At 36.3% G+C, this 15,334-nt stretch overlaps 1 protein-coding gene across 2 annotated transcripts in view; it reads left to right on the plus strand.

The window, feature by feature from the left end:
• Nucleotides 1-700, plus strand: part of LOC124382637 (immunoglobulin superfamily member 3) — a 34,971-nt gene extending 34,271 nt beyond the window's left edge. Inside the window, exons 12-13 of one of the 2 annotated variants that reach the window (XR_006925105.1) lie at nucleotides 258-353; nucleotides 467-700. Coding sequence is in view for 1 of the 2 variants with exons in the window: in XM_046844665.1 (XP_046700621.1) it covers nucleotides 258-301 (44 nt within the window). In the remaining variant the exon portion in view is untranslated. Of the gene's footprint in view, nucleotides 1-257 lie in introns of both variants that reach the window. The other variant, XM_046844665.1, reaches the window with a different exon arrangement.
• Nucleotides 701-15,334: the final 14,634 nt, after the last annotated feature.

A 15,334-nucleotide genomic window follows, 5' to 3' on the forward strand; every position in this document is an offset into this window, starting at 1 on the left:
CTGTACTAACACCATTGTGGCTGAATGAGCGCAAATCTCAACAGACACACTTCAAAATATAGTGGAACATCTGCCCAGACGAGTCATTCCCAGAGGAAGTAATTATAACAACAAATGATGACAAAATATGAAATAGGATATTTAAAAAGCACATACCAATCTTATGATCAGGTGTCCACAAACTTTTAGCTTATGTGTGTATGTACTATGTATATGAGATATATTCCTTATATAAACTTTTCATTTATATCTTTTAGAAGTGATTGAGGTTGTGTTAGCACAAAGTCACACGACATGCTGAAGACCCAGGAGCAGCTGATACAGTGAGCAGAAAGAAGACAGGAAGAACTGAGGTGTGAAAACTCATCACAAAGTAAAGAGATGGAGATGCATTAATTAGGAAAGAGGGTTCTCTCTGGCTTTCTCCTAACTGTCTGTTATTACATCATTCCGCATATGGAAACAGGGAGAGCAAACAACTGCAGAGAGGAAGAGGAAGTGTTCGAGTCAGAGAATGGAAATTTCCACACACTGATAAGAAAAACCTGTTCTGTTCTTCAGATTATTTTTGCTCCATTTACAAAGTTCACATTTCACTGCTTTGTTTCTTCAAAGAAACTAATTTCCTGCTGGGAAATCTACAGTAAAAAAGCACACAAAATCAGGCCGAGATGCATAAAGGTGCAATTTATTTTCTACATTGCGCAGACATTCATTTACATGCTGTATAGCATTTCATGCACTTAATGTACTCTTGAATAAAAAAACCTTTATCCTTACACCCTTTTGTCATACTGTTTATTTTATTGATTCACATTGTTGTAGGAGGGGTGAAAGTATACAATTACATGATTAATCTGCACAAAATTGGATCATCATCAAAGGCAAAGCATGCCCACATGAAGTCAGTCTTGCACACCGGGAACAAAAGCACTCATATTCAAAGGATCAGATTCAAAGCATAAGCAGACAGACAAAACAAATGAAAAGAGAAAGGGGAAAAAACAGGCAGACATAAAAGTGCAAACAGATTCTCTCACTCTCTCTTTAGAAAGCAGTATGACCTGAACAACAACTGTGAATGATAAGACCTGTTGCCACTGGGTGGGACTGGCTGCTGCCAGGCACAGAATATTGTGTTTGCACAGAAATATTTACATAAAATGAAATCAGATTTGGGTGTGGTGATCGCCATGGTAACGGTTGGAGTGCATGCAACTATTTCTCAACTTGCTTTCTTTGTAAAGGATCTGACACAACCTGAGTCACAACTGAGTCACAAAGTTAAATGCACACTGGCTCTGAAGTCCCACATGGCTATATCGCCTTCTTTTTGTTTCCTGTAATGAAACTCACAGGTTATTTATCAGTCCTATTACTCAGGAAATAAGAATATCTCTAACTGCAGATGATTTTGCATGAGATTGAGTGAATGTGCTTCAATAATCAATGTTGATAGATCTATCACTCAGCATAATGAATTTTTCCGATTCAGTACATTAGCTGGACAAAAAAAAAAATAATGCCGCAAAGGTTCCATCACGATCTCTACATGGTTTCTTTGCAAACAAAAGAAGCTATATGACCTGTATGAAATGGCCAATAGGCCATGTGGCTGGAGTCATTGTGTGTAATTAGTGTCAGAGATGGATGGATTGACAGCTTGCTCCCGCCATCTTTCAATCAAACTGAGCTGCTGTCACACTAACACTCTCCCGCTCATATAGCTGACCGAAAGCATTCACCTGCCAGGCACACATACACATGAGCACAGAGGTTTATGAGAAAGGCTTTCTGAGTGGAAACACTAATGTCTGTTATCTGAGTTACCAATTTACAGAACATTAGAAGCACAGGTCTTGGCATCATTTTAACATTCTTATTTTGGTAAAAACGAGTCAATAATTTATAACCCAAAGCACTTTATGGGGTTTGGTTGTGGCACAACATAAAAGCTAGTTTAGAGGTTGCAGATTCAAATCCTAACAATGTCACATCTATTCATGTCTAGAAGCCGAGGAAAAGAAAAAATGGCCATTTCGTGTGTTTAGGAAGAGTTGTGTACTCTCTTGTCATTGAGAGTAACTCTTTCCAGCTGTGGGTATCTGTGAGCTTGTATGCGTGAAAGGGCTGATCCTTTCCTGCAAGTGTGTTACACTACCCTGTGACACAGCATGAGCAGTAGAAATGATGCACTTGTACGTCAAAGGAAGTAGGTGTTAGCCTTCACCCTCCCTGTATGGTAGCTGTCATATTAGAGCTGGTCAGTGGGTAGGAATTGGCATATTATTAAACTGTGGTGTTTGGGGCACACTATGGCAAATAGGTCTTAAAGTAACTTAGTAAAGTGTAATAACTAAAAAGAAATAAAATATCTTGAACAATTTTATAAATAGGGTCATTGATATTTTGCTCAGTTTTTTTGTGTTATAATAATATGTGTAATGTTATTGTTTACGGCTGTTCCTAATATATGAAAGGTTCGTGTATAGAGGTCATTCTAATAAATTGATGTAGCTTTATTTATCTAACACATTATTATCCAAATCCATTTAAGAAAATGGCATAAGCATTAGGGGCTTTGCACAGCAGTAGTTCTCTGACAGCCCTGAATCTCAAAATCACTTGATCATTAGCACACAGCCTTAATCAATTTGTCTAAAATGAAAAATATGCAACAGCTCTTTCACTATAACTCATGTCCGAATGACTTCTTCAGCAATTTGTTCTCAAGACTAATGACTCGATGTCCAAAACTAAATAACAAATCCAAGGAGAGGTGGCAGTCTGACTTGAAAATATTATCTGATGTGATCCTATGATTGGACCTAAATAGGTTTTCCTTGCCACAAAGGTTTTATAGGTATTTTTAGCCAGATGTGCTTTGAATGGGATATGACTGAGGGCATGTTCCTATTCTGTGCCAGAAATTCTGTGTATGTGATGTCCTATTAAAATTGTAGGAACTTTTCTCAGTAGATACTTTACATTTTACAACAATATTTCTTTAAGTAACTATACTTACTTACTTTATACTTTATTATACTTTATTTTATTTTCCTGCTCATTACTCATGTACCCATGCTGAGGTGGTAGTTCAGTGATTAAGACGTTCAACATATATTCCCAGCACCACCAAGCTGCCATTGTTACTAGCAAGTGTCCATAACCCTCAACTGCCCAGTTATTTCAGATAATTGTAAAAGTGTAAGTCACTCTGTATAAGGGTCTGCCATATGCCATAAATGTAAGTGAGGTTTTGAATAGCTAGCATTTCATCCCCAAAGCAAAATGATGAATCTTTTCCTCTTAGTAGATTAATGTTAAATCCTTTTAGCTTAGAGAAATCAATCAACAAACATTTCCCACACCTAAAAAAACAAAGAAGTTAAACCTGTATTAGTAAAGGAAAATAGATTTTTTTCATAACTCACAGAATGTACTTAACTGAAATTTCATTTCATTTCATTACTCTTCACCGCTGGTGATACGTTTGTCATTACCAATTATCTAGTTGTAAGCCTAAGCCTTTGCTGTCTAAAACAATAGAATACATTATTAACATAACAATTAATCATTCAGAGGCAAAAGTATAGTGTAGCCTCTTGGTACTTAAGTCTCATTAGGTATGATACTACTTTTGTGAAGGTTTTCTTGAATAGATTTGATCAAACAGCAGAACTCTTCAAGCAGAAGATTTGTTCAGCTCAGACTTATTCAGCTCGGCTGTAAAAAGAAAGAGGTACAAGAGGTCATTTGTACCAATAGAAAAAAACACTGTACAATAGCGCATCACTATGTTGGAACGATTCACTGCTCCGAGCGAGTCTTAGGATCAGCTCAACCTCCACTATTCACACAGCAATATGGACTGCCACTTAATGCCATTTACTCTTCTGCTGTTACACTGGGTGGAATGTTCACAATGTTCACTTCAAACCTGCTGTTGTATCAGCAATGTTTATACTAAAATACTGCTCTTACACTATACAGTTCCTTCTTTGTAAACTGGATGTTCATATACTGTATTTGTTCTCTCCTTATCCTTCATTTCTAATGTAAAATCTATCTATCTATCTATCTATCTATCTATCTATCTATCTATCTATCTATCTATCTATCTATCTATCTATCTTTGGGTATTGGTGTTTTAGACTCTCATAATGTTACTATGTTGGTTCCTGATTGTAAGTGATGTTTTGTAGGAACAAGTGATACATTCTCTTGTTCATTTATTCATAAAGAAGAATTATGTATTATTAATTTCAAATAGTTACATTTGTTCATGGCTTCCTCTTGTATAGATATTGAGATCTTAATACATCTTACTGTAAAGTGTTACAGTGTCTTAGGGAATTGCATAAAACTTCATCTTACTAAGACCTAAGTAAAGATTTAACTCACTCAGCTAAATAAGATTTGGCAACCATTTATTTGGTGATATTATAATATTATTATATACACTGTATTATAATTGCTTTAGGAATCTACACATCAATCCTCTTTATCAAATTCTGAGGATGTGGGAAATAATAAACTACACAATACAGTTTTCCCATAAGGAATGAATTCATTATGGCTGTATTGCGAAACAGTCCGTAGTCTTTTCTTGTCTACAAATCTAAATCTTATAAACGATACAATGAAATAGATCATTATTATATTATGTACATTTTATGTAAGGCATGTAACATTTAACACTGAGTCAGAGTGCTGCTGCTTCAGAGGGATGTAAGTGATTCCATCTGGCTACTTGTAAGCTTAGAAGCAGAGGTCACGTCACATTCTGTTATCATATAAGAAATATACACAGCCAGAAAATGTTCGGTGACTCAAAACTCAGCTCGAGGTTAAAACCACTCTGAGATAAATTTGTACTTACATTTGAGTGATGTATAATATGTATTTTCTCAAACCCCTGTACATTATTGAAATAAGCACAGTTTTTTTTATGACGAGTGTTTTGACGTATAATTTGAAAGAGATTACGGAGATTTGGGCTTTTGCTGTAAATATACCTTACCCTTCATGGCTGAGGTTTATTGAGTAAAGAGCAGCTCTGATCTCTGAAGCTCTGAAGACACTGCTTCACTACAGACCAGATTATCATAATAACAGTACGGAAGCAAAGGATTATGAAGACTGTACGTTAGAAAGTCTCATCGTATTTTGAGAGTTTTGTATTAAATTGCTATAGTGCTTTGTTTTGGGTGGCTATTAGAGCAGGGATATTTTGCATAATTGCTATTTTATTTGCACATTTTTATGAATTCGGGAGGAAAACAATAGACGTAAGTGTGTTAGTAAGTTGGTGGGTTGCTTATACTGGCATAGATTCAGAAATGTACTAGAAGGAGACACACCAATCATCCAAAAGATTTTCCTTCAATTTATGTTTGGATGAGAAATGTGGAGAGTGCTCTTAATCATGTAGCACCAAATTCTACATTGTTGTTCAAGTAGGAACAGATCTGCTGACTGGGCGACCATAATATATTTACATCAGCTCATATAATACTTGTTTAAACAATCCGTGAGCCCTCATGTCATGTGGATGTGGACCTGAAATAAGTGAAATTTGTTGAACAGGACATTGCTGTTACATTATAGATGAGCTACAGCGCTGTGTGTCCAAAAAGCAACACCTACGTAATTGTCCTTCGCCTGTGTCTCCCTGTTTCTCAGCTGCCTATATATATTTTATTATTTGATAAGAGTGCTGTTCGTCTCAAGAGACATGGGAAAAATAGGAGAGGAGATGAGAGAAAGAGAGCAGTGAAGGACAAAAAGAATGCAGCCAAGAGAAGTGAGAGGAAAGTGGGAGAGTGGTAAAAAAAAAAAGAAAAACACAGGAGGAGGGATGAAAAGGCAAAGAGAAAGCACACTCTGTCTCATTTTGTGACAGACAGATAGACACATACGTGCATATAGACACACACACACACACACACACACACACACACACACTGGCAAAGGACACTGTTCACACACTGGCAGAGTGAGGTGAAATCAGCACCAAATAAATCCTGAATGTCAAATTTGCCAAACTTAGTAAGTCAATGAAAGTCATTATTGGTCTGCCTGGCTGGAGAACAATGTGTGCCACTGGATATTAAAAAGCCATTCATTATTTATCATCACCCACACATTCTTATATTTTCTGATTTAATGAGACACAACATTTTTTTCAGTTCTTTATTTAATTAGTTCACCTAATTGTAAGCATCCACTGCATCTAAACCTGCATTCTAAATGTCTTGACTTGACATTTTTCCCCTATTAAAAAACAAATCTGTTCAATATCAAGCCAGGATATATATTTAAATAAAATCATGGTCTATTTTTGGATAAGGACGCTATAAAGGTCAAAGTTACCATGCAAATGCATTTGGATTCAGTCCTGTGCTGCCTTGCATTAGAAAATATAAACTGTATATTTACTGATACCCACTTTCCATTCTTCTCAGCCCACATAACCTAGCAGTCAGGCAGAATTAAAGTGTTTTTCAAGCTGACAATAGTACGTCCTTTATATATAAGCATACTGGCTGCTTAATTTTTCATTCTGTCTACCTGTCTATTTGCCTTCCTCCTATGATCTCTTCTTTTCATCATTGGATTTCTGATCTTCTCTGCCCTGTCCGTTTACTTCCCGTATTAGTCACTTACTCTTTTCATCACACTCCGTCAAATTGACATATGCTTAAAGCCTGGCGAAAATCTATTCAATCATTTTTTTTGAATGAACGCTTGCTGATAATATGATAAGGTGTATTAATGAAAAGTTATAACAAGAACTGTAAAAAAAAAAAAATTATTCTGTATTGTTGATCTATTGATCTGCTATTCAATCAGTTTTAATTGCACGTTACGCAAATGTTAATTTTTGCTGTTTGCACTCTTGCATTTTGACTTCTGTAAATAATCAAAATACCTTTGCACGCAAGCATGACATTAACAGAACTCTGTCTGTTTCTCTTGATGATAAAAAAACTACATAGAGTTACACAAAACCCACAACACCATCCGGGTAAAAAGATTAGAAATCCAACATGTATAAATAGAAGTATTTCTGTGAAAGAAACTCATCCAGCTGCAGGTTATCTGAGAGTGTAAAGTGAATGTCATTGTGTTATCAGAGGCATGCACAATGGCCAGCTGGCCTGTGTTTACTCACAGAGCCTTTGCTGTGGTATTGATGGGACAAATCTGGTTTCTCACAGTTTGCCCAGAGCTGCAGTCAGTAAGTCAGTAATTGAATCCATAGGAGTTTTACACTAGTGTAATTTGATTTTTTTATCTTTATTTTTGTAATAAAATAGTCTAAAAAGTTAATATTGTAAATAAATTGTAATTATGATTGTGACATTTGTTATATTTGCATATGTTTCAGGTTTTTTACGTTTTATTGTCGGTCTAGCCTACTCTACCTCTACCCCATCAGTAAAAATGACCTCATCAGCTGACACTACTACTTTTCTTAAACAGATTTTTGATACTTTTATTTATTAGGGCAGTCTCAGGAATAAAAATGCCAGACTGACAAATGAAACATAAAATATAGATAAAAACAAATATGGATATAGAGTATACAATTTAATACCAGACACCTGTGTTTCCTACAAAACAAACGAGCTGACACTGAAATCAATTCCCAGCAAATGCTGTGAAACTTAAAAATGTGAAAGGAAACGAATGAATAAAAACTGTTACAATGTATATTAGATCATAGGTAAAAAAAAATTATCTCAGATTATAATATGAGCAAATCACAAAGCATAGAGCAGTTAGCAAAAACAATTTAGATTTCTAGTCTTCTGAGAACGCATTACAAACCCAAATCAGGATTGTACCAAACTGATTTAGAAGCAGACTGCTCTAAGTGAATCTGTCCACCTGGCTGTTGGTCTCAAAGTCATGCTCTGATGCTAGACTCGCCAATTATTTGCTTAAGGGCCTGCCATACCTGAGAGATTAATTTTGGTTCTCAGTGACAAGCAATGTCCCATGGTAAACAAAAAACATGTCATTTTCAGTGGTAAAAACTGATCTACAATAAAAAAAACATTGAAACATCCACACCATCCATTCGCTACTCCTGCTTTGTTTGTGCATGACAGCTCCAGTTTTACCGGCAATTGTTTGCTAATTAACCTGGCCAGTACTGCTTTTTGTGTCTGGCCTCAATAAACCGGTGCAGCGTTACATAAAAAAGTCATTGATGAAGAACTGGAACACAGACAGAATGTTGACAAGGACATGCAGCATAGTGAGGTATTTGTAATGCATAGACAGAGTGAAAGCCTGACTCTTTTCATCTCTTCCCTGGATACAAATAAGGTTGTAAGGACTTTGTAGTTTAGTATGCATACTTTATGCATAAGTCCTTTATCAGTTGTCTGTAGTCAATACAGCATCAGAAGAAAAGCAAATAAAAACCTGTTTTGTGCAGGTGAGGCCAATTAATTACTTATTGTTGTAATAACAATTGCTAAATTTGAATGTGTTTAATCTATGCTTGTGCTACGACATTTACAATGTTTGAATTTATGTAATTGCACCGGCTTTCTGTCATAGTGCTTAATTTCAAACTATTCACCTTATTATAATTAAAAAAACAAAGAGACAGTTGAAAACAAGAGTAATAAAGAGTAATAACTACCAAACAGTCCAATATGTTATGCCAACTTCATTTCTAATATTTGCGTTTCAAATGAAATTCATGTGTACTCAGCCTAAGCTATGGTACTAAAAACTTTCTTTCGGCTTCTCCCATTAGGTGTCGCCACAGCAGATCATCCGCATGTTTGATTTGCCACATGTTTTTACACTGGATGCCCTTCCTAACGCAAACCTCCCCATTTATCTGGGCTTGGGACCGGCACTAAGAGTGGTGGGGGTTGGTTCCCTGACCGGGGATCAAACCCGGGCCACAGCGGTGAGAGCGCCGCATCCTAACCACTAGACTACTAAGCTATGGTGCAGATCTTGTTAAAATCCTATGACACTAAGGCTGTTGATGACAGTCTGGACTTATAAAGATGCTCTGTTTCTGCATTTGTCACTCTGGTGCTGTGCATGGTCTAAACATTGCCTTTCTCCAAAACATTTTAAGTCTTACTCTTGCTTTAGTGGAAAATCTCACCTACGTGCTGCTGCTGTAATCGTAATAATTGTTCTGTGCTTAATGCAGGGCTGCTATTCACATGCTGCTACTGAGCTTCTTTTTAAAACACTTAACATTTCTTTTATTGTATACAGCTGTAGAAGAGGGAGTTCATAACCCCACTACTCAGTGTTACCCAAAAGAGGAGCGGTTTCCTTTTTAATCTGGCTTGTATCATTTTTTTCTGAGGTCATCTCAGGGACTTTGTCTTTGCATGGTTGCCTCTGGCTTGACTAATGTTTGTTGTTAAAAGCTCTGTATATACATAATTTAATTTAATTGAAAAATACGATTGATATTCAATGTCCATCTGTCCGTGGCATGCTTTGTTATGAATTTCATCCATTATCCACGTGTGTGTTCGTGTGTGTTCGTGTGTGTGTGTGTGACTAGAGAGAAGAGAAAGAGCGGGGGAGAGAGAGAGAGAGAGAGAGAGAGAGAGAGAGAGAGAGAGAGAGAGAGAGAGAGAGAGAGAGAGTTGGAGTTAAAATGTGATTATGTACTACTTATGAAACAGTTCATCAAAGAGATCACATATAATAACCGAATGAATGAACCAGTCTATCATTATAGAGGGTGAAAAAGATGAGAGAAACTCATGGAATTAAAAAAAAAACTGTTTGGGTTACAATGCTCTGATGAGAGACAGAGGGGGAAATTAATGGAAAATGGAAAAGGCTAGAAGCTACAAAATAATGTTTTTTTTTTAAGGAATTATCTTTTATACTTTCTTCCAGGATGTTCACAGCAGTTAGTGCATTTCATATTTGAAAGCTGACACAGTTGCTGATCCTAGCAATGAGCACACAAACTTAGAAGTGAAATATCTTCATAATATTTTTTTATATCTTAGTCATTTAAATTTTCAACCTAATCTTATGCAAAGTTAAAGGAAATTAAATGTTTTTACAATAACAAGTCTCAAGCAAAAGCGATTGTTTTAAGAGTAAATGGGCAGTTTGGCCATCCCAAAATGATTGACTAAAATGTGGCAATAAAATGTTTTTATATTAAATGTAAAACCATTTATATTTATGACCTGGTGCCAATCAGATAGTCAAATATCTTAATACATTAATGCGAACTGCTCTGATGGATAGAAATACATGTAAAAATCTTTTTTGTACACCCAAAATACCGCCAATAAAATCCTGTGAAACATGTATATGCATTTATATGGCAGATTCAAGTACACTGTGTCTTTTTTCCCTACTTTACTCTTGGCCCATTCCCCAGTTCTCCCCTCTCATACAACAACTACCAATCATATGCTTCCTACGACACATTTGAAGCCTGCCAACTAAGTCTATTCAAACTGCCGCTCATGCTGTGTTAAAGGGAGGTGTAACATACACAGAAGAAAGCACATTCATGAGCTCACAAATGCCAATGATTGACTAGTTTTGCTGTGATTGATAGGGTAGAGGGTATGCTATCTTTCCCAACCTCTCTTGGTTTCTAAACCCACGGATGACATTGCCATCTTCGGTATTTAATCTCACAATCTGTGGACAATTGGGTGGTAGTGCCCTGATGTTGTACTCTCTGATTACGTGCTGTTTTAGTGCCTGCTATACCTGAGAACGGAATTACAGGTCTCATTGTAAGTTGCTATGGATATGGGTGTCTGTCCAATGCAATCAATATAAATGTAAATGTACATTAAAAACCGAATGTAATCTTTTTTATGTGTGTAACATTTGAGTTCATTCAGGAACGTATTAAGTGCCGGACTGCAAATTTGTTTAGTCTTCCTCTCGCACTTTGAGCACATTGATTAGTATCGTTTATCAATTATTAGTATTATTAAAATTGAAAACATACACAACAATTCCAGGGGTCTAAAAAAGAAACAGCTACTCACACCATACTGGAAAAACGATTAGTAGTTTGTTGTAAAATGTGCAAACTAGGATTATTTGTGTTTTATGTCCAGCTTCAAAAATTTCTATTAAAAGGAGAAAAAAAAAATAAAGGATGGAAAGAAGAGGCAGATGTAGAGGACAGGGGGGCTATAAAGACGGATGATCCGCTTTGGTGACCCCTAATGGGAGAAGAAGTTAAAGTAGACCATTTCTTTAGAAAATGTAATATTAAATGTAAAACTCAAACACACACACACACACACACACACACACACACACACACACACACACACACACACACACTTATATACACATCTGTATTACCCAAATGGGGTCTAACAAATGAAAACTATTCATTTAATTTTTCTATTTGTTTAATTTTATTTAATCAATTTAATTTGTGCCTATTTAATTGATTAATCAATTTAATCAATATCTTAAAAGTGTATTGCATTCATTAGATTTATTCTATTAATTTTTTTTATATAATTGTGTATATTATTTTGCCAAGCAGGCATTTTATTTAAAATTGTTTTCTAAATGTAAAATGTTCATGTTCACAAATATCTATAATAATAAACTGTATATTTATATAAAAAAAAAAACACAAGCAATTTTATGTTTTGCATTTCTTCCCCCAACTGTACCAAGATTGAGCTAAACCGAGGTATGTACAGAACCGTGAATTTTGTGTACCGTTACACCCCTAATAACTGTTGAAATAGTCATCCATTTCACACAGAGGGTTAGCTACTCCAGCTCTGTTTTGCCATTTAGCTCCAATTCTTAGTATTTAGTATTTTTGGCCTTAATACACCAGTGCAGAGCTGCATGGAGGTTATTGATGAAGAACTTTAACCTCGACAGAATGTTGACAAGGTCAAACAGCAATCTTGAGGTATTTGTATTGCGCAGTAAAAGCTTGACGCTATTCATCTCTTCCCTGGATACAAATAAGGTTGTAAGGATGTTGTAGTTTAGCATGCATTTCATCAGCATGGCATCAGAAGTGAGCAATAATAGTTGATAGTGACCTTGTTCATTTGTCTGTAGTCAATGCAGGGGCAGCAGAAAAACAAAGAAAATCCTGGTCAATACTCGAAGGTTGAGAACCAAATAAAACCCTGGCTCTGTGCCTTCTCAATGTAGACCTCTATTGCATTTGTCTCCTTCAGACATAATAGACCTGGTGCTGTATAGAAACTCGATGGTTCACTCACCTGGCCTGGCAGATCAGAGGCTTTGTTTTTATTTTTTTTTTCGCAATAAACATTAATGAGCTTGGGTGCATTCCAGGCTCTACCCACCACCAGGATGTCAGAGTCAGAGGCTACTTGACTGCTCTAAGGCTAAAAACTTCTAGGGCACAGTTGTAGTTAGAAAAGACAGACAAAGAGGGAGGAATCATTCTCAAAAGTTTCTTAAAACCATTCAGACTCTCTGTTCTCTGTTCAGACTCGGCAAAGGTTTCAAATTTCCTATTTTCCATAAGTGATCAGAATCTTAAAGTTGGCTGTAAAACCTGTTTAAACCCATTTTCTGTTTTTTCCCAGAAAACAGTAGGGCATTGTCACACGCTGTGAATAAGCAGTAAAGCAGTTAAGAAAGAGTACTGAATCATAAAACATTGCAGTCACCGGGGTTACAACATTCAACCTTACCTGTTCCACTACTGATTCTACTTCTCATAAGGATACTGGAGTACTAGCTAATCTCTGACTAATCCCCACTCAAGGTCATGCAGTTAAAACACAAATAAAACACTCCTCTTATCTAACAGAAAGCAGTGCCTGCAAGTTCTTACAAATGAATCCTTATTTTTTTCACACCCGTCTTACCATATGAACCTCCTTGGTTACAAAATGTCTCACAGTTGACCTCCCTTCATACCATCTAGAGTAAAAAATAACTGCAAACACATCCACTTTTCAGTTTCCCCCTTTGACATGGACTGAACCTTGTCACAGTTGGAATGCTTTGATGCTACACTATTTCTCTCATGTACTAAAACCAAATTAGCCAAATGAAAATGGAAGAACTTCTCCCATAAAGCTCAAGCCATTAGTCTTCATGAGCTCAGTCTTATATTAATTGCATTTAAATCAAACAACCAGCACTTATTCACTGTGATCCTGTCCTCTCTGACCTACTCCCAACATAATATCACAGATAGGATGATTCATTTCTGGAAATGACTAGGTGCACGACCTATTGTCCAGGTGCACATAAGGTAGAATGACCTCTCTGATGACATTATCATCATCACATCGCCATGCCAGAATCTGCTCATATCCTCTTTCATCTACTTTAATTTTATCTGTTTGAGATTGGCAGGTGCTGTTGACCTTGTGCTGAATTGTCCCCACTGTTTGCAGGTGAAAGGTATGGCAGTGAAAGTGGAATGAGATTGGTAATATAGGCACTTATATAGTCCTATATATGTATAACTGCATTTTAGGTTCTGGTTAAGCAGTTAATAAAATACTGCGGTTGCTTTATCTTTAACGCTGTGCTTTTATTACTCTCCTTCAATAGCCTTGTTTTTTATTAAATATAGCAAATGCCAAAGTAGCTTTACAGAGATAAATAGGTTATAAAGTATGAATTGATGTTAGTGCCTATAATTTTAGTGCCTATACGTTTATCCCTATGCAATCAGAATCAAAATGTGTGTTTTTTTTTTTCCAGCTGTTGATGACTCTCAAACGTACAGACATAAATAACACTATAAACTTTGCTTAAACTATACAAGACAAAACAGACTTTACAAGACAATACAGACTTTACGAGACAATACAGACTTTACGAGATAATATAGATAATACGAGTATTAAATGGAACACAATATACAGAGTATATGACAGATCAGTAATGTACATAAAGTGTGAGAGTGCATGGTAGTGCAGATAGCAGCATTGTGTAAGATAAGTAGGTACTTTAGAACTTTGTACAATATACATTACAGCAGCAGTACAACATTACTACTGTTACAGTAGTGTGTGTAACATATGGGGATGAAGTGATGACTGACTGGTCTGATAATGCAGTACTTATAGATATGAAGCAGGGCATATAATTAAGGTCAGTTGTTAATAAGGGTGATTGCCTGAGGAAGGAAACTGTTCTGGTGCCTGGCAGTTTTTTCTGCCTATCTCCTGGTTCTTGTATAGTACAAGTCCTGGAGAGTGGGCAGGGGAGCGCCAATCATTGTTTCTGCTGTTTTAACTTTTTGCTGCAGTCTGTTCCTGTAATGTTTTGTTGCTGGATATACACAGGTCAGATTAAATGACTTCAGTGTAGTACTGTATCAACAGCTCCTGTGGCAGACCATACTTCCTTAATTGGCATAAAAAGTACATCCTCTGCTGGGCCTTTTTTTCAGAATAGAGTTTTTGTTGGACTCCCATTCCAGCATAAACTCTATTCTAAAAAAAGGCAAGCCAGTTTCAACAGTAGCAAGGAAAAACATCCTGAAATGGTATAAGGAAGAAACCTTGAGAAGAACCAGACTCAAAAGAGAGCACAACCTCATATCTCCATTCATTGCAGTTCCACCATTGTTGAGGTGTGCTGTTCAGTGATTAGTCTTTTTAATGTAGAACTGTTCATGCAAATTGCTGTCTTGAGCCACTGGCGCAGACTGTGTATATTAATTACAGACCGAATCCATCCTCACAGATCTTGAGTTGCTCAGTAAATTAATGAATATTTAGGCTGTATATGTGAAATCATCAGATGGAAAGATAAATGAAATATTCTGACTGTTACATAAAAGTTAAAGACACTGTACAGTGTGATCAGGGTGCAAGTATGGATTTATTCAAGACTAGCTAAGGCAGCATAACTCAAAGGGAGAGCCAGAAGGTAACACAGGCATGAGGGATCTCTGGGATAAGAGACGTCCCGCCACATCACCATTAACAAACCTGAGTGAACGCATCAGAGTGGGTGGACAACAACATCCAAACATCTTAATTGACCAAAACACTCTACATGATTCCACTGTGATCTGGTCCTTTACCTAAGAAAAACCTCCTAACTATATATAGACTATGTTTATATAGTCGAAGCATGACTATATAAATGTTTTATGTACATGTTTTGGGGGATTTATTGTATTGTGATTTACAGTGAAGGTAGTGAAAATTGTTTAATTTTCACAGTACCACTAATTTTACAATTTTAAAGTACTTTATTAACATAATGGCCTGGTTGCTTTCATACAATATTGCCAAAGCATCATTATAGGAAAAAAGTGAGAAATTTCTGTTGACAAGAACTATTTTACTGTTAAAGAAAAATT

Source organism: Silurus meridionalis, chromosome 3, assembly GCF_014805685.1.
Source record: "Silurus meridionalis isolate SWU-2019-XX chromosome 3, ASM1480568v1, whole genome shotgun sequence".
Lineage (NCBI taxonomy): Eukaryota > Metazoa > Chordata > Actinopteri > Siluriformes > Siluridae > Silurus > Silurus meridionalis.